This window comes from Apus apus, chromosome Z (genome assembly GCF_020740795.1).
Source record: "Apus apus isolate bApuApu2 chromosome Z, bApuApu2.pri.cur, whole genome shotgun sequence".
In the NCBI taxonomy this organism is placed as follows: domain Eukaryota; kingdom Metazoa; phylum Chordata; class Aves; order Apodiformes; family Apodidae; genus Apus; species Apus apus.
In genome coordinates this window covers 36,277,696-36,298,367 of record NC_067312.1, presented here as the reverse complement: position 1 = coordinate 36,298,367, position 20,672 = coordinate 36,277,696, and the positions used below count along the sequence as shown (strand labels likewise).

Here is a 20,672-nt window from a genome sequence, read left to right as displayed (position 1 = left end):
ACAGGTTCTGGGAGAAAACCTGTAAGAGGAAAAGATAGGGGCAGACTGAGCACTTGAGGAGCAACTGTTGGGAGAACATAGGCTTACAGCTGCGGGTTAATGGCATGTGGAGTTGCTCTTTATGTGAGAGAGCAGCTAGAATGTATCGAGTTTTGTGCAGGGGCTGATGAGGGGCAAGTTGAAAGTCTGTGGGTAAGAATTAAAGGGCAGGGTGGTATGGGTGATAGAGTTGTGGGGGTCTACTACAGACCTCCTGATCAAGATGAGGAAGTTGATGAGGCTTTCTACAGGCAGCTGAAAGCAGCCTCACAATTACAGTCCTTGGTCCTCATGGGAGATTTTAACTACCCCGATATCTGCTGGAAGACTTATACAGCCAGCCTTTCACAGTCTAGGAGGTTCCTCCAGTGCATTGATGACAACTTAATGCAAATGGTGGATAAGCCGACTAGAAGAGGAGCGCTGCTGGATCTTGTGCTCACCAACAAGGAGGGCCTTATTGAAGCAGTGGTGGTCAATGGCAGCCTTGGCTGCAGTGACCACGAGATGGTGGAGTTCAGGATCCTGTGTGGGAGGAACAGAATACCCAGCAGGACCAGAACCCTGGACTTCCACAGAGCAAACTTCGGCCTCCTCAATCAATTGTTAAGGGAAGTCCCATGGGACAGAGTGCTAGAAGGTAAAGGGGCTCAAGATAGCTGGACAACATTCAAGGATCACTTCATGCAAGCACAGGATCAGTGTGTCCCAATGGGTAGAAAATCTAGTAAGGGAGCTAGGAGACCAGCGTGGTTAAAAAAGGAACTGCTGGGCAAACTCAAATGGAAAAGGAAAATCTACAGATCGTGGAAGGAGGGGCTGGTTACTTGGGAGGAGTATAGGACTGTTGTCAGAGAATGTAGGGAGGCGACTAGGAAAGCTAAGGCCTCCTTGGAAGTTACCTTTGCAAGTCGGGTTAAGGACAATAGAAAGGGCTTTTTCAAATACATAGCCAACAAAACTAATACCAGAGGCAATATAGGCCCACTGCTGAATGAGGCGGGTGCCCTGGTGACAGAGGATTTAAAGAAGGCAGAGGTGCTGAATGCCTTCTTTGCCTCTGTCTTTACTCCTGCAGGCTTTCCCCATGAGCCCCAGTTTCATATAGCCCCAGTAGAAGTCAAGATAAAGGAGGAGTTTGCCCAGGTAGATGAGGATTGGGTTAGGGATCAGCTGCGTAATCTGGACATCCATAAATCGATGGGTCCGGATGAAATGCATCCAAGGGTGCTGAGGGAGCTGGCGGAGGTCATTGCTAGGCCACTCTCCATCATCTTCGGTAAGTCATGGGTAACTGGAGAGGTGCCTGAGGACTGGAGGATAGCAAATGTCACTCCAGTCTACAAGAAGGGCAAGAAGGTGGACCCGGGTAACTATAGACCGGTCAGCCTCACCTCCATCCCTGGAAAGGTGATGGAACAACTTGTCCTTGGCACTATTTCTAGACATATCAAGGAGATGGGGGTCATCAAGAGCAGTCAACATGGTTTTACCAAGGGTAAGTCATGTTTGACCAACCTCATAGCCTTCTATGAGGAAATTACTAGGTGGATAGATGATGGTAGAGCGGTGGATATGGTCTATCTTGATTTCAGTAAAACATTTGACACCATCTCCCACAGCATCCTTGTAGATAAGTTGATCAAGTATGGGTTTGATGATCAGGCAGTGAGGTGGATCAAGAACTGGTTGAAAGGAAGAAGTCAGAGAGTTGTAGTCAATGGGGCAGAATCTAGTTGGAGGCCTGTGACTAGTGGAGTCCCTCAGGGGTCGGTACTGGGACCGGTGTTGTTCAACATCTTCATCAACGACCTGGGTGAGGGTACAGAATGTACCCTCAGCAAGTTTGCTGATGACACCAAGCTGGGAGGAGTGGCTGACACACCAGAAGGCTGTGCTGCCATTCAGAGAGACCTAGACAGGCTGGAGACTTGGGCAGGGAAAAACCTGATGAAGTTCAACAAGGGGAAGTGTAGAGTTTTGCATTTGGGGAAGAAAAATGTCATGCACCAGTACAGGCTGGGGGCTGACCTGCTGGAGAGCAGTGTAGGTGAAAGGGATCTGGGGGTCCTGGTAGACAGGAGGATGACCATGAGCCAGCAATGTGCCCTTGTGGCTAAGAAGGCCAATGGCATCCTGGGGTGCATTAGAAAGGGTGTGGTTAGTAGGTCAAGAGAGGTTCTCCTCCCCCTCTATTCTGCATTGGTGAGGCCGCATCTGGAGTATTGTGTCCAGTTCTGGGCCCCTCAGTTCAAGAAGGACAGGGAACTGCTTGAAAGAGTCCAGCACAGAGCCACAAAGATGATGAAGGGAGTGGAACATCTCCCTTATGAGGAAAGGCTGAGGGAGCTGGGTCTCTTTAGTTTGGAGAAAAGGAGACTGAGGGGTGACCTCATCAATGTTTACAAATACATAAAGGGTGAGTGTCAAGAAGATGGAGTTAAGCTTTTTTCAGTGATGACCAGTGATAGGACAAGGAGTAATGGATACAAATTGGAGCATAGGAGGTTTAAGGTGAATATCAGAAAATTTTTTTTTACTGTGAGAGTGACAGAGCACTGGAACAGGCTGCCCAGAGAGGTTGTGGAGTCTCCTTCTCTGGAGACATTCAAAACCCACCTGGATGCGTTCCTGTGTGATGTGCTCTAGGTGACCCTGCTCTGGCGGGGGGGTTGGACTAGATGATCTTTCGAGGTCCCTTCCAACCCCTATGATTCTATGATTCTGTGTTCTCTACTTGTAACCTCCGTGGTGCTTAATAAACCACACTTCAGGTTTTTCTGCAGTGGAATGGTTTTACATAAAAGATGGATTGAGGTACACTTTCTAATGAAAGACCTTGCAGATTGTGATTTTGAATGGTGTCCAAAATAACATATTTCAGCAACAGTCTCTGGGAAATCTCATGACTTGCAATGAAGTTCACTTGGCAGCTTGGAGGTAAAAAAATGCTTTTGTCCTGGTCTGTAAAAGAGAAACAAAGGTGGAAGGAATATATGACCCTAAGCTAGCTGCCTAGGTTACCATCCTCAGTACTTGACTATAAACTCCTTCAGGCTTTCTTGTAGCTATTGTCTCCTACTATGTCCTTCCATGATTCAGTCCTCCCTAACTCCACAATATCTGTTTTGCATAATGACTTATTGTCTTTGATCACAGTGGGAACTGCCCTTGGAGCTGTCAGCTTACCTTCATTTTGGCAAGCTGTTCTGGGAGGACCAGGTTTTGCAGAGGAAAGCAACTTAGCCACTGCTTCTGCATTATGTGTGGCAACGGGTTGCCTGCCAGCATCTGGTTTGTAGCCGAAGAGACAAAACAATGGTATGAAAGGCAGTGTAAAATAGCAGACTGATGAGGGAAGGTGAGCACAAAGATTTTTGGTCTATCCTTTACTGTGCCATGTAGGACATAATCACCAAATTAGGTGTCCAAACACTGAGTGCCGAAATGGGAGAGATCTGATTTAAATTCTTAGTGTTGTAACACTGCATTTAGAAACAATGCCATTCAGGCCTTTCTGCATCAGTTTCAACTCTTGCATCTAAAGAATTTAGGAGTAACCTGGCATATGCGTGCTGCAGCTTTTTCAGAATACATGCCTGGTTGTCTCCAGAAAACCAGCATACAGGGAATCTCTTGACTTCAGAGCCACAGATCTTTTCTCGCATCTTAATGCAAAGCAGAATATTGTAGAAAAATTGTTAAAAGGTAGGAGGAATCAGAGCAAGACAGAAGCTAATGTAGTCCTTTTTTTCTTCACCTAATATGAAGAAAACAAGTTGTTTTGCTTTATGATTGTAGATTAAATTTGAAATTTGGGCTTGCTTTTCTGTTCACAGCTCTATCACACTTCCTGGCAGTACGGTGCTGGTGTCCTACCTGCAGGCTGTTCTGTAAAATTTCTATTTCTTCTGGATACTTTTTCTCCCTATCAATTCTTACACCCTAACCAGGTTTAAGACAAACCCTTAGATGGCATTTGCATGTTTCAGGTGATCAGAAATTCTAGAAATCAGTGATGAAAATAGCTGAAAATGGTTATATGAAGGATGAATAGGAGGCATATGATATTCAATGTCAGTTATAAAGCCACTGAGCCTGAAATACTGTTGAGTCAAATATGCAAAATTAAGGTGTTCGCTTTTAGCAGTGCTTCATTTTGCCTCCGACTTAGTGTCTAGTTTTCCATTTTAAAACTGAGAAAGCTTAATATATTCCAGTTAGTAAGTGAATGAAAAACTAAAGATATCTTTTAATTCATTTTTCTTTTACAATGCTGAAGAATCAGCCTAACATTCTATTTGATGTAAAAAATGCCAGTGTTTTGCGTGCTTTGTTTGTCTTGTAATCTTGTAAACCCATAGTCTCACTCATGTTAGATAAATAAATAGTCCAAAAATTAATTTTAAAAATGTTTTTTTACCTGACAAAACATTGCAAGAGTTACATTTTGATCTTTTACCTGTACTATAGTTCCATGAGATGCTGCTCTTAGAGAGTTCTACTTCGTAGAATGCAATGAACATGTATGTTGTGCTCATACGTGCAAAACCCAAAGATCAAAGTTAATTGCTGAAGAGAAGGCAGTCTTACCCAGTATCCTGCCCCTAAAGCAATCAGCCCCCTTCATCAGAACAAAGTTGTTTACAAATAGTGTCTCTATTCCTAGTTTACAGATCGGGAAACGGAGGAAAAGAAGCCATCTGCTAGATTTTGGATTATCCCAGTAGAAGAGCATTTTGTTTTTTGAAGCACAGTTATTTGAAATGTTTGAACCTTACACATCATCCTAATTGGTTTGGTGATGCTTTCCTTTCTTCCTGATCCCTATTCTGTAAAATATATTAGGTAGACCCCTTTAAGACTTAGTAGTCTTTCATTGAAAAGGTAGTCCCACAGGATAGCTACGGCATGCCAAGGGTTTCCCGTTGTCTCATATAGGGGCCAGTGTTTTATGTTCTATGATCAGTACTCTTCTGACACTGTTGGAAGCATCAACTATTAGCAATCCTCAGCTAGCTTTCCCAATATCATTCATTATTTTATGTGCCGCTCTCCCAAATTTGGTTACATTCTTCTTGCAGTCCCTCTCCTGAGAGCTAGATCTGACATGAGTTTCCGCCAGCTGACAGTCAAGTTGGCAGACATCCTGGTGACCTGAAGGGGAAAAGCAGCTGTGAAATAAGACAGAGAACTGAGCAGAGCTTGGTGGAACAGGGACCTGACCAGAGCAGCTGATGATGCACCGAAGCAGCATTTCCTCTCTACAGGCTCTGCAGGGGGGGTTGTTCTGTGCAGCTGTAGCTGCCTAAGTCCTTCAAAATCTCCAGGATGCTGGAGGACAGAAGGCAGTGAAACTGCAGCATTTTGCCCTTGTAAAGCCTCTGCAATGTACAGACAACTTACTGCAATGAGATTTACTGGGCAGTTGCAAATCAGCATAGCATCAGCAAGCCCTAAGATTTGTCCAACACTTTACTGCTGGGAATTATTTTTACTATCTTCAAGGCAAACTCTAAAACCTCTGTAATCTGTAGCAGATCCTATGTGTATTTAGGTAAGGAGAAGTCCTAGAAAGTACTTTTTTGCTGACTTCTTAATAAGCCGTTCAGGTTTGACTGAGCTGTAAGAAATGAAGGGCAGTCATCTCCTGTCAATAGTCTCTATGGTGTACATGGACTTCAGCTGAAAACATTCCCAGCTGCCCACCCAGTATTTGCAGTTTGTTTCATGGGTGATTTTAATTCATATTTCAACTTTTGAGAACTTAATATTGGAGCACTCACTACTTCTTTCCCATGTAACACTGTTGATGAAATAGCAACATATTAAACACTTTAAATCCAGATATTTTAAACGTAGTCACATAAATCCGTACTGACATACTTAAAATGTTACTTTTGAACAAATGGTTTGTGTATGTGAGTACCTGATGACCTGACTGCTCTAAGTACCTAAATATAGGTTTGGGGTTTGTGGGTTTTTTTTAAAGATTCTTTTGTCCCCCTCAAATTTACATAGACACACAGAGCTATGGTGCTAATATTTATAATTTTTAAAAAATAGCAAAAGGTGACTTCATTGACAAGTCTTGAAATGCGGATAAGAGGACAACTTAAAACTGTATAATTACTTCTGACACTAAAGTGATTAAAAACTCATCAAGTCTTAAAGCTTGAGCTATTACATTGCCATTCTAAGCCAAAGATTTCTGACTTTAAGCAAGTTCAGGGAAGGTAAGAGACATGTGGGTGGACTCTGACTTTCTTACACATGTCAAGTAACTAAATATCATCCTACAGCCTGGCTGGAAGAGTCCTATTTCCTGTAATAGTACACATAAAAATCTGTAATTAAATCGGTTGACCTAACACTATAATGTGATTTAGCAACTGATACCTGAAACAATCCATTTGTCATTGCTTGAATTAGCTATGCTGCACCTCTTATGAATATTTGTGAGGACGTGTATGCACATTGGGTAATTGCATGAACAAACTGGCATAAATGAGGCAGCTGATCTGAATGAACCCAGTTGTAGCCCAGGACTACAACTTTCACAGTGGATCCTTGTAAACAAGCAATTGTAAATGCAGCCAGGTATCCCAGTTTGGTGGTCCAGCTTTGAAAGTTTAAGATTAATTTAATAAATCCTTAATTTTGATGACTAGAACAAGCTTACAATCTTAATTTAATTTTGTATATGGTTCTTGTGAATAATTTATTTTCTTCAACAATACACAAGTCTTCTTCCTTAGGTAGAACTCCCTGTTTTACTTCTAGGAAAGGGAAAAGTGAAAGGAAGGAAGAAGGCAGGCAAAAGGAAAGGGAATTTTAGTTTATTTTTCTTCCATGGTCTTGCTAAAGATTTTTCCTCCTCTGTTTTAAATAAGATCCAAGGTTCTGTATTCAGTGTTAGTTCACAGTCTGGATTCAGGTAATGATCTAGTAAACAGCAATATGTAAGTTTAAATCCTCACTTCTATAAGTTTACTATAACTTAAGTACATAAATATGCCTCTATAGCCACTTGCAGCCTTTCTCCATAATGAGTCTGGAGAGTGGGGTAATGAGATGCATCACTTTAGGTTAGTAAGCTGTACTGGCCCCATTGCAGCACCTTCTGTAGACTGTGGTGGTGATGCTCAGCTTTTATTTCCATTGATATCTACATGAATTTTAATTTAAGTGTATTGAGACCTTGCACTTTTCAGCTTCCTGACAACCATATAAGCCCTACCCATCTAGGGTTACAATATGGGATTGATTTGGGATGTTCATAGAAAGGAGGTCTAAGGGGTTCTAATTTGGTAAAATCCGAAGAGAGACATATTAAGAGAACTAGATAAAGTAATACCTTTGGGTTTTTTGTTCCTTCACTGAACTCATTAGGCTTATTTCTGAAATCAGTCTAGCTGAGTTTATTGCTTTGGATTTTGGTTAAGCATTAACCTCACTCATCATATAATTTCAAATAAATGCAGAACAGTTCTATTCCAAGGACATTACTGGACTCCTTAGTGTACTAATTTTTATAAATTATCTAGAACATTTTGAGTTAACTAGATTGATTTCACTGGCTGCTTTGATGTTAATTTCCTTTTCCTGAAGTTCAGCTTAATAAAAAAGTGCAGACCTTAAGTGTCTTGCAAAGATTAGAGACCCCTGTGCATCAAGTATTTCCTGTAATTTACTTCAGGACTGACAAGCAGGGACTCACTAGTAGAATCATAGAATCACAGAATCCTAGGGGTTCGAAGGGACCTCGAAAGATCATCTAGTCCAACCCCCCTGCCAGAGCAGGGTCACCTAGAGCACATCACACAGGAAGGCGTCCAGGTGGGTTTTGAATGTCTCCAGTGAAGGAGACTCCACAACCTCTCTGGGCAGCCTGTTCCAGTGCTCTGTCACTCTCACAGTAAAAAAAAAATTTCTGATATTCACCTTAAACCTCCTATGCTCCAATTTGTATCCATTATTCCTTGTCCTATCACTGGTCATCACTGAAAAAAGCTTAACTCCATCTTCTTGACACTCACCCTTTATGTATTTGTAAACATTGATGAGGTCACCCCTCAGTCTCCTTTTCTCCAAACTAAAGAGACCCAGCTCCCTCAGCCTTTCCTCATAAGGGAGATGTTCCAATCCCTTCATCATCTTTGTGGCTCTGTGCTGGACTCTTTCAAGCAGTTCCCTGTCCTTCTTGAACTGAGGGGCCCAGAACTGGACACAATACTCCAGATGCGGCCTCACCAATGCAGAATAGAGGGGGAGGAGAACCTCTCTTGACCTACTAACCACACCCTTTCTAATGCACCCCAGGATGCCATTGGCCTTCTTAGCCACAAGGGCACATTGCTGGCTCATGGTCATCCTCCTGTCTACCAGGACCCCCAGATCCCTTTCACCTACACTGCTTTCCAGCAGGTCAGCCCCCAGCCTGTACTGGTGCATGACATTTTTCTTCCCCAAATGCAAAACTCTACACTTCCCCTTGTTGAACTTCATCAGGTTTTTCCCCGCCCAAGTCTCCAGCCTGTCTTGGTCTCTCTGAATGGCAGCACAGCCTTCTGGTGTGTCAGCCACTCCTCCCAGCTTGGTGTCATCAGCAAACTTGCTGAGGGTACATTCTGTACCCTCACCCAGGTCGTTGATGAAGATGTTGAACAACACCGGTCCCAGTACCGACCCCTGAGGGACTCCACTAGTCACAGGCCTCCAACTAGATTCTGCCCCATTGACTACAACTCTCTGACTTCTTCCTTTCAACCAGTTCTTGATCCACCTCACTGCCTGATCATCAAACCCATACTTGATCAACTTATCTACAAGGATGCTGTGGGAGATGGTGTCAAATGCTTTACTGAAATCAAGATAGACCATATCCACCACTCTACCATCATCTATCCACCTAGTAATTTCCTAATAGAAGGCTGTGAGGTTGGTCAAACATGACTTACCCTTGGTAAAACCATGTTGACTGCTCTTGATGACCCCCATCTCCTTGATATGTCTAGAAATAGTGCCAAGGACAAGTTGTTCCATCACCTTTCCAGGGATGGAGGTGAGGCTGACCGGTCTATAGTTACCCGGGTCCACCTTCTTGCCCTTCTTGTAGACTGGAGTGACATTTGCTATCCTCCAGTCCTCAGGCACCTCTCCAGTTACCCATGACTTACCGAAGATGATGGAGAGTGGCCTAGCAATGACCTCCGCCAGCTCCCTCAGCACCCTTGGATGCATTTCATCCGGACCCATCGATTTATGGATGTCCAGATTACTCAGCTGATCCCTAACCCAATCCTCATCTACCTGGGCAAACTCCTCCTTTATCTTGACTTCTACTGGGGCTATATGAAACTGGGGCTCATGGGGAACGCCTGCAGGAGTAAAGACAGAGGCAAAGAAGGCATTCAGTTTTGTCAGCTATGTATTTGAAAAAGCCCTTTCTATTATGCTTAACCCGACTTGCAAGGTTAAGTTCCAAGGAGGCCTTAGCTTTCCTAGTTGCCTCCCTACATTCTCTGACAACATTCCTATATTCCTCCCAAGTAACCAGCCCCTCCTTCCACGATCTGTAGATTTTCCTTTTCCACTTGAGTTTGCCCAGCAGTTCCTTTTTTAACCACGCTGGTCTCCTAGCTCCCTTACTAGATTTTCTACCCATTGGGACACACTGATCCTGTGCTTGCAAGAAGTGGTCCTTGAATGTTGACCAGCTGTCTTGAGCCTCTTTACCTTCTAGCACCTTGTCCCATGGGACTTCCCTTAACAATTGATTGAAGAGGCCGAAGTTTGCTCTGTGGAAGTCCAGGGTTCTGGTCCTGCTGGGTATTCTGTTCCTCCCACACAGGATCCTGAACTCCACCATCTCGTGGTCACTGCAGCCAAGGCTGCCATTGACCACCACTGCTTCAACGAGGCCCTCCTTGTTGGTGAGCACAAGTAGGTATAACATTGCAGAGTCCAAATGCCACTTTTGAAAAATGGTGTAAGAGAGTAGCAGAAGTCCTTTCCTATAAAATATCTTGAGATAATTTAGCAAAACCCTATCTGGATTCATATTCTACAATTGTTAGAGATGCCATTTTGCATTCAGCTCCACACAGCCAGCCACCAAACATGATGAACTTCCATTATTCTCATAAAAGCTGATTATGATTAATTATTATAGTTGCAAAAGAATTAGCAAGCAGGAAAGAGATGTGAACCTATACTGTACAGAGGGTGTTGAAATCGAGTTATGCTTCTTCTACCTGTTCGGCAGCCTGCTTTTCTCATGTTAGAAGAAAGGGTGGACAGTCTGGTTTGCTCATTTTTTCAGGCAGTTGAACCTGTAACATGGAAACTTCAACTAAAGCAGGAACTCCTAGAGCTGCAGGCAGTCCGCTCTCTGATCCTGGGTTTGGAATAGAGAGTCTAGTTTGTATTATCTAGGTTATTCGAACTACTAGCCATCTTTTATTAACAAGGATAGTCTGTAACAAATGCTTCAAGCTTTTTCTAGATTCTGCTCCTCATTTGACTGTCATGATGCTTTTATTTTAAAGGAAAGCATGAGGGATTCACCACGTAGTTAATGAGGCATGAACTACTTTAGGAGCCTGTTTCACAAGAATGTGCCTTCCTAAACAAGTCAGGGAACATGTCAGGCTTAATCACTGATGGACTTGGAAAAGGACACATGTGAAAAGGATACCAAAGACCATTCAGTAGCAAGTAGATGTTTTCTTTTATTCTTCCCGAAACAAAATGTTTTAAGACTTCTAGCACAAGTGGAGCAAACTTAATATACAATCACTGATACAGGTAGGAGGATGGACAAACTCTTATGTACTGCCATGGCATACATGAGAGCCCACAAATAATGTGGTGAATTCTCAAAAAAAAATAGTGAATTGTCTCATGATTAATCTTTTTGTAATTCTAATGAAAACATAAAAAGGGAATGTAATGCACAAATGGCATAGAATTTCCATTCTTTCTGATCCTGAGGGAACTAATATGAAACAGTTGCCATCATTTAAGAGCAAACAGCTTTACAGAAAATATGTCTTTTCTTTGAAGAGATCACAGTTGGGTATTTAAAAAAATAAAGTACTTATTCCCAGTGCAAAGATACACATGCATTTTAACCTTGGACCAGTTTTTAAGTGTTGTCTTAAATGAAAAATTTTATAAAGTGTCTGAATACTAAATGTTTCTACAAGGGAAAAATTATGTTTTGCCATGCAATGTGTGATGCCCAAATTACACAGCAGCGAACATGCAAATGCAAAACTCACTGTAACCAATATGAAAATAATTTAATTTGCCATCCTAGTAGGGAAAAAAACAGAAACTTAATATTTCACTGCCAAGTATTTTAAGGTGTTATTGTTAATCCAGGCGATAACACAGACATTAGAAGTATTTAGTATCATCGAATTGTCAAACCATTGTTTATATTCCTGTTATTAAAACTGTGTAGACATTTCTGCCTTGAAATTCTATTTATATCCCAGTCTTAAACAATTCTTCTAGAATGTAATTTGACTGGCAAGTGAAGCACAGAAACAACTGCTCTACTAATCATGTGTGGAAAAAACAGTTTTAAAAATCTCTTTCACTGTGTTATATTCCATTCTCTAATTACACAGAATTAAATTATTTCAGATGTGGTTTTCTCTTTTATTTCCTTAACATATGTACAAAATGCATTTTGTTATTCTTTCTTCTTATAACATGATTACCCTCTGCAAATTAAATTATAGGGTACAAATTATCATCTAGTTGTGCTTATACATTTGTAGAACTTCATCCCATTCAATTTCAAACAAATAACAGTATTTCCTTCAGGATTAATTTTTTTTTCTGTAGGAATGCCCTCATATTAAGCCTAGAGTATGCTCAGTATTTTTGAGGCATGCAACATACTCTTTACTCCACTCTCCACTTGGGCATAAGAAAAGTCACATTCTCACAAACTTTACTTCTGTAAGTATAACCACTCATCTTTGGGTCTACATTGTCCTATATTACTTCTCTACAGACAAAAAGAACTTTGCCTGGTTTGTCCTCATTGCTTTTTTGAAAATTCTACTGCAAAATAAATTTTCCCTCTCATGAAGGTCCCTCAAACCATGCACAAATAAAGCATGGATTTGCAAGTGTGTGTAGGGATTTGTAGCTGAAAGAGCATGTGTATGTATACTATATTTAAATATACACATTATGCAAAAATTTTCCAAGATTCACACAATATTTTATTGACATTATAGAGCACAGATTTTTAATTTTTCCCCCTTTTCTTTCTACTCCATTAAAAGTTCTTTCTGTGATGGTTGTCTTCAATAGAGGTGTAAAACTGTTTTTTTCTGACTAATTTTCACATCAGAGCAGTCCAGTTCAGGTAGCTCCTTTATCAGAAAATCCATGCAGAATCTCACAGTATTTGCCATGTTGCCTGCCTTGACCAAGGCTGCCAGTTTGGGCTAAATGGCCATATGCTCTGAGTGGTTAAATTGAAACTTGTTTCTTTTTTCTTTTTTCTTTTTTTTTTACGCTTTTCATTGGGCAGTTGGTCACTCCTGAATTTTTTATTGCTTCTTCTTTTTCAGCCCTCACTCTCTTAAACTGGTTGAGAGCACAGGGTTTACTCCCTGCATAATTTGTGTGAAGCAAACATCATTATCTGCAGCGCAGCTGCAGGGTGCCTGAACTGACAACAGGACAACAGTTCCTGTCCGACAAACTGACAAGAATAAAGGACTCTTTCAACATTGCAATGTGAATGTACTTTTATTTACTTGATCACTAGGATGCTCTCATTTGAGTGGTTCAAGAACCTATTACAACAGCATTCATAGGATCAGACATCTGTGGTGGTTTACTGCCTTTCCATTCTATGCATGCTCCATCTGACACTTCTTTTTGTTCTTCTTCCCATTCATGCAGTCTGGCGACAAGGATGACCAAACACTGACGGTAGGCAGCAACTAGTATGTACCTAAGCATTCATTTCTCAGGAGGGTGGTGAGACAAGCCTTACTTTGGTTTGGTGTACATCAGCATATTTTGTAAATTACTGGGATTTCCCTCCCCCACACCCACTCCTATGCTGCTATAGAATTTAATTCCTTTATTTCCAGTGATAAAGCAATGAATTAATTTTCTTGTTCAGTTTCTATAGTTTTATATTTAGTACTTGTATAACACCAAAGTTCAATCCATATGCCATGATTATTGCAAAATACTATTTTCTTCAGGGTATTTTTTTCTTTATAGTTGTTTCAGGGTCTTACTAGTCAGCAATCTGTTGGCTTTGATTATCCTTTTTATGGAAAAAAGCAGACAGCCATCCACAAGCAGTCTTACTCTATGGGGATATGTGAAATGCACCTGTTACTGCATTAAACAATGTCATGGGGCAAAGAACCTCAGAATATGTTTTCAGTTTCTTTCAAAGCATGTAAAAGATGCTTGTATGTTAGCTCCATTGCTGTAGGTGTCTGCACTGTCAAACCACTCTCACAATCTGTTTTTGTTATCAGTACTTAGTGGATTGAACCAAAGCAAGGTGCATGCTTCATTCTGACTGTGCTTTAGGATTTTGCCATTAGAGAAGGGGGCTCTCTGCCTTCTCCATAATTTTGATAATCTGCATATTTTCAGTGTACTGAGGCAATAAAAATTAGAAGTTACTTCGGGGGTTAACCACAAGACTCTACAAAGAAACAAATTACAAATTCTTCCTGATGCAAGTATGAGGTTTTTATTTTCTTAACATTTTAAGAATTTATGCAGACAAGGATTATTTTTCACTGCTCTTTCCATGAGCACTTGGATCATCCATCCCCTTCAGAGAAATTGTCTGTACATATGGCAATGTTTAATACAGTGTGTAGTTTAATACAGTCTGCTGTAGGTGATGGTTGAAGATGTTTCACTGTGTAGTGAGATGTGAGATTAGTTCATAGTGTTTCAGACCTTTTTCCACACAACTAAAATTGCTAAATTCTTTTCCTTATTTTTCCACCTAGACGAAGCCACGGCTCCAGCGGGGAGGAAGCTCTGCATCTCTCCACAATAGTCTCATGAGGAACAGCATCTTCCAGCTCATGATTCACACACTTGACCCACTCGCTGAAGGTAATCCTATTAATTTTTTGTTTTGCAAAAGCAAACAAATGCTTTTGTTTTCAGTTTTCACCATAAAATTATTTTTTTGTACTAATGTTGCTTTTTTCAGTCTCTTCTGTGTGTGTCTGAATTTTCTGAGGAAGTTTTTCTCTCTTATGGCATGGTACACGTGCTCCCACCAAGCCTCGGAATTTAGGAAATGTGCTTATTGTGGTGCTAACTAAAACTGATCATTTGGTCGATGAGTATCATAACTACTGTTTCACCTCACCTATGGCTTCAGCAGCAATTTAAAAGTTACAGAAATTCTATGCTTTTTTACTTTGTAAAGGCTCTTTTTTTTTCCTTTTTTTCCTGGTTTTGATTTTAGTATATACAGGACAAAGTGGTGGGTAATTTGTTGAATGGAATATAAAAAAGAAGGAGACACTGTTGGTTTGACTTTGGGTGGTTTTAATGTAGACATTAGAAAAAAATCCATCTGTGTTATATGCATGTTAACAGTTTGGTTGCTTTATCTAAATGTGGTGTAATATTTTATTTTCTTTGATAAATCAGCAAGGAGACCTTGATTGGTTTGATCTGAGAAGCTGGCCAGAAAACCAGAATTTCTTTGGAGTTATGGGGTGATTTGAATGTCAGCTTCTGGTATACTTCCAAAAAAAATTAAGGCCAGGTGTTAATTTGGTGAATGTGTATGTCTGAAGGAATCTTCTTGCTGCAGTAATAAATGTCTTGAAAAATAGCACTTGTAAAGAAGTGAGAGGGACTTAAGAGACCTACAGTGTTACTGACAGAACTTCCAAACTTCAATGGTGATAAAGTGCATGTAGCACTTCCTTGCATTTAAATTCCTTTATGTTTCTTACTGCAACGTGCACAGCTTTTTAAGTTGCTCTGTGTCTGTTGGACAAGGCAAATCTACTTTTACATTTCCCTCTTCAAAAGCTGAATGTGACATTAATTTTGTCAACACAATGGGCATTTTAGGCCTCGCATTCTCCACACCATTATTTATTTCTACTCTCTCTGGTTAATGCTACACTTTCACTGCCAAAGTCTGTTGCCTGTTAGAGTGGAGTTATCAGCAGACTGTGCCCAATCTATTCCCATTCAATACTGAAAAAGGGCGTAAGAAATTTCTTGCAGTTATATGTTTGGCTTCCTTTATTTGCATCACTACAGCAGGTGAACAGGCTTTCTAACTGCTGCACCCAGCAAATCTCATATTTTACCTATCTGGTAGCCAAGCATTCCACTCTACTAGAAGAAAAAAAGACTTCCAGTCTCAATTTTTCATTTTTTAATGAAAAGTTGCTATTTTTCATTACAATCATTTGCAGTCCTCCTTTCAGGTAAAGCAAAGCTCATGGGCTGTAGATCATTCTGTGGTATCTCAACTAGTGCTAACACAAACAAAAATAACAATAAGCTGAAGAAACAGATATACTCCAACAAACAGTTCTTTAAAAAAAGAGAGAAGAATTTCAGGTTGGAAAGAGCCTGTTAGGAGGAACAGAACCTTTATGATGAATTGAACACCACAGTAAAGCTGGAAGTGTTGATTGGAGTTCAAAGTGGACCTAACAAAGATTCAGAAATAACAGCAGCTCTCAGGTATTTTTCCATTGCCCAAACTTATTTCTCTTGTTTTCCAGACACAGCTTGTTCAGTGTTCAGACCTTTTGTCACTGCTTTTTCCCTGTAGCAAGGTTTCCTCCTTTTCTGACAGCATAGGGAAAAAAAAAGTTTTTTAAATCTGAAATCCACTTTGGGAGTTGCAGAAGCACCCTGCACTTGCAAATTATATATTATAATTAAGTTTATCAGTAACTCAGTGCTGTTCTTCATTATGCCAGTAAAACACTTGAGATCAGTGTGAATTGATAGAGATGGCTGCAACCGATAAATCTTACTTACATGAGGACTGTAAAATTTTCTTCAGCGTTTCTTTACTCATAATACTTTAGTGTTTGTTTGGGTTTTTTTCCTCTCCAAACTCTCACATTTGCCCTGGAATTAATATTCTCAAAAAAAAATTAATTGTAAAGGTCTTGTGGCCTTTAATCAAGTGCAAGGCAGTAACCACCTCTACGTTTCATTGAAACTGACACAATTAGTTAAAATTTACAAATGGACCAAAAAAATCAATCTACATCTACATTAAATATTGTATTTTAATGCACAAATTTGATGAAGAAATGGCCAAGAAAAAACTGTAAAATAGCCTATATATGCACTAACATCAAAATTGTTGTTAATATCAAAGGAGCTATTTTTTCCAATTTCCATAGACTTCACAAAATTCACATTTTAATTAATGAGAATATGGAAGTGCCAATATAGGAGTGCAACTCATTAAATATTTTTGTGTATGGGAGTCTAGTTTTGGTTTTTACAAATACACCCAGATGTGTAGGAGAAATGTGAAAAAAATTCACCCGCTTCCCTGTCATACATTATGGTGTGAGGCATCACATCATTTGTGAGCAGTCTTAGCTCTCAAGATCTTTTGCACTGCTGACAGTTGGGAAGGCAGATGGGAAGACTGTTGGATATCTCCACAGCAAATGCATAATGTTTCCTGAGTTTTTGAGCTTTCAAAGGTCCACATCATTAATCTGTATTCAGATAATTCTGCAAACCTTCATAAAAGAAAAGATATTTTAATTTTATGTAAATACTGTGGCTGGCCAAGGTAGGTAATGCTAGTTAACAAATTTAGATGGCATTTTTGCTTGTGTGATAACAGATACAAGTACCTGCTGTATACAATATGAATTACCTGTTTGGCTTGATATGAATTTTACCTACCAAACTCTCACCATGTACTTGTGTTTTTATCTTCCTGTGTATAACGTACATTAAAAAATCAACTGGTGCATCATGTTTAACAGACCTTTACCATTCTACCCAAATAATTTTTTAAGCTGTTTAAGTTAAGAATTAAAGTAAGGGGTAGTATTTACCAGAACCATCTGAGAAGTGCAGACCATTGCTCTATAAACCAATCATCTGGGGGGGATGTAGATATGTAAAGGATTACCTGGTCTTCTAAAGCCCACATGGCTTTCTCCACTTCACACATGCTTTCCTACTACAAAAATAAAAATAAAAAATAGACACTATAAAGAAATAAATGAGTGATTCATGTTAGTTTTGTGTAAGCAAAGGAAATTAGCTCAGTTGAATACATGTAAGGAAAAATGATGGTCCTGGTGCATGACCTGTGAGGTTAAAGGATTTCAATTATTTAATGCAAGTGTGAATCAGGCTCAAAGCAGTATCAAAAAGAGGTTCTGAGCATTTTTCTACCCCATTTTAGTCAGCTTAGATAACCTCAATATTTCTGCCAGATCTGCCAGTGACTTAGATCAGTAGGTCATAAACATTGCACCAAGTGTTCTGTTTACAGCAAAACAGTATACAAGAATATTACAAAGTGTTGATCTCAAAGGAAAAAAAGCAAGAAAGCTGTACATCAAAACTGACATATACCCAGTACTCCTGCACAACTTACACATGGGCATACTCCTGTCCTCCTCCTTCTTGCATTTCCTCTTTCTCCATTTGCTACTCTTTCTTTTCCTCATACTGCCTCTCATTCATCATGCAGATGCCTTCTTTCACCCTCTTCCCTTAGGATGGCTTCCTCAGTACTTGCTCTCTTTCTGGACTGCTGGGTCCATCAGTCAAAGCATTTCCCAATCAGATGGCAATAGCCCTGCAGCTGACGCAGCCAAGTAAACTGTGTTTTCTGTCTCCAGAAAAGGAGTTGTGAAGTCTGGGAGTGTTATACTTGACATCTTGCAGGTCACATGTTGCCATTGGAAGTAAAATTTCTAGTTGTTGCACTGCTGCTGGAAGATACATCTTTTCTTTCCCGTATGTCAATAATAAAGTTCATGGTTATATTTTCTTGAATAAATGCAAGGAAAAGAGGGGCATGAAAAGGCACAGTGCTCTGTCATATGGACTTGTGTGGGCTTTGTAAGGCTAGCAGCAAAGAAGTCACATCTAAGTCCTCTTGATAGCATATGCAGTAGAGAGTATATAAACAGGCCGTATGACTATTAAAGGTGAGCATGACCTACACAGTGTTAGTGTTACATTAATATGCAATGTATTTATAGAAAACCAGCTCATCATATTTACTCCTGAATAATTCATTTGCGAAGTCAGAACTAACCTCTGCTTTAGTTGAGATCCTCTTAAAAATGCACTTTACTGTTAGTACGAAAATATGAGAGAGAAATGACCTTAAGGAGTTTTTACTTCCTAAAAAATGTAGGTAAACAGAGCGATTCTGATATATGATTATACGTTTGTGAACCTGTCCTTCCTTTTCCCTTTCCATACAAAAGTGTTTTTTCCATGGCTTGTGCCATGTCTTGTGAAAGCCAGGTTGTAATCACTTTGCAATCAGTGGGCTTGCAAAGTCTTCAGCCCACTTCTGATAGATGAGTAACATCTGAGATCAGTGGGAGCTGCTGGACATTTGGTACTTTGCATTCAGGCAGATGCACAGTCACACTGTGGATTTAACAGTCTAAAACAAGGAAGGCTTCTCCTCTTCAAAATCTTGGTCTCAGCATAAAGCTTCTAAGAATATAAGAGTTCGGTCACTCCTAATAGGCAAGTGTGTAGGGCATTCTTTAATGAGGCATGACCTTTACAGTTGAAACCTCATCATTCATTAAAAATACTAATATCTGTGTGACATTAGGGGGTTTGTTTGCTTTTATCTTATTACAGAAATGATGACCTTGGTACAGATAATTTCCTGAGGATTTAGATTAATGACTGCCTCTGCCAAGGCTATCAACAACTCCCAGCCAGTCATTAATCCCTGGGAAATCCTGTGCCATATTTGCTTCTGCTTAAGTGCTGGTCTGGCAATCCTTTATTCAGCAAGTATTGAGCTGGACTGTTCATAACAGCATTACCTGTATGAATAAGGATGGCGTAATCAGATCTGCTGTATTGGTCAGGCCTAAATAAAAAATCCAAGCAATTAGAACATAAATTATGGCAATCACTGGTCGTTTGTGGCTGTGCCTCCAGTACCTTTGTCTTGGTTTTGAAACAGACATTCCTGGGTTATGAAAGGGTAGGATTTACAAAGATCTCTTTACACTTTCTAATAGAAGAGGGCTGTTGTTTTGCACTGGGAGAAGAGGAAGGAAAAGCATGGAAATAATTTGATATGAAAGTGTCTGCCATTAGTAGTAAGCCTGCCTTAGCTCTCCAAGTTGTAAGTTACTTTAAAGAGTGATTCCTTCATGACCATGAGGGGAGGTTTTCCAATCTGTGGGAGGAAACCTATGGATACCTGTGCGTGCTCTGTTGAGTAGGGAAGATAAATGTGGTGAAGGGAGGATTCAGAGCGCCACTGTGACCTGAGGCTACCTTGCCTTTCTCACACAGTTTTAGTAGGTTCCAGGAAGAGTGAGATCTCTTCCTTATCACACCACCACTTTTCTGTCTGCTGATAAGCTGCCACAGGCCAACAAAATGCCTTCCCCAAGGCAGGATTTAGCTAGATGCTGACTCACTTGCTCCCGTGTGGCCAGGATATAACTCAAATGCAAATGCCATCCTCTGCATGAAAATGAGCGTGAGGTAAATCTCTGTCATGGCTCAGTCCCCAGTCAGAAGTGGTATCTTTGGCAATTCTCTCCTATTCCCATCTCTAGTCCTACTTCCAAAATGGAAAAATACAGGATCTACTTCTGCAGAAAAGCTGTTGTTTATCTTAAATGCTTTATTATTTTTTTTAACATAAGTATGGTGCATGTTAGTGGAGAGAGAAGTAACCTTCTGTTATATAAAGCTGGACTGACAATTCTGTCACTTCCTTCACTGAATGCAGAAAAGTATGGTACTGTCACCGTCTGCTCTGACAAAAGAACAGAAATCTGCATTCATACTTTTCAGGACAAAAAAAGAATTATGAGATCATCAAAGTTTTTAACATAGTAGTGAATTATTTATAATTACACGGTAGATCCTGTTGTGTTCCTAGATACTGATCTTAAGATTTTCCCAGCTTTTCCGTTCACCTATTTTTCTCAATTTGCTGCTGCTACTGATGCTCTTTTCTGAGATATCATGAAAAATGTTAGCTTACCTCAAAGACAGCAGACAAAAGTTGGGTAACTCTCACCTGACTGGTCACTCTGCAGGGTCCCAGATTTGGTCTCATTTTGCAGAACCCTAGGGCTCTTGTTTTTCCCTTGGCCTACATAAGCTGTGCTGTCATGTCTATGCTCGCTCCCATTGGGAACCTTTTTTGGCTGTAGCTGTTTATTTGTCATATCCTTGAAGAAGTAAGGCCAGGCAGCTCAGCTTACACCAACTTGTGGGTGATGCTGAGCTCCTGCATTGCTAAAGTAGTCTGAGCACTTCCACTTCCCTCAGTTCCGGAGTTGTTATTTCCCAAGTGCAGGACTCTACACTTACTCTTGTAACTCATTAGGTTCCTCTTTGCTGAGCTCTTGAGTCTGCTCAGG

At 40.3% G+C, this 20,672-nt stretch overlaps 1 protein-coding gene across 4 annotated transcripts in view; it reads left to right on the top strand.

The window, feature by feature from the left end:
* SLC24A2 (solute carrier family 24 member 2) overlaps window positions 1–20,672 on the top strand; it is a 109,564-nt gene that overhangs the window by 48,831 nt on the left and 40,061 nt on the right. For 3 of the 4 annotated variants that reach the window (XM_051643188.1, XM_051643185.1, XM_051643186.1), the window contains exons 3-4: window positions 12,976–13,005; window positions 14,061–14,169. In XM_051643188.1, the coding sequence (XP_051499148.1) occupies window positions 12,976–13,005; window positions 14,061–14,169 (139 nt within the window). The remainder of the gene's footprint in view (window positions 1–12,975; window positions 13,006–14,060; window positions 14,170–20,672) is intronic. The other variant, XM_051643187.1, reaches the window with a different exon arrangement.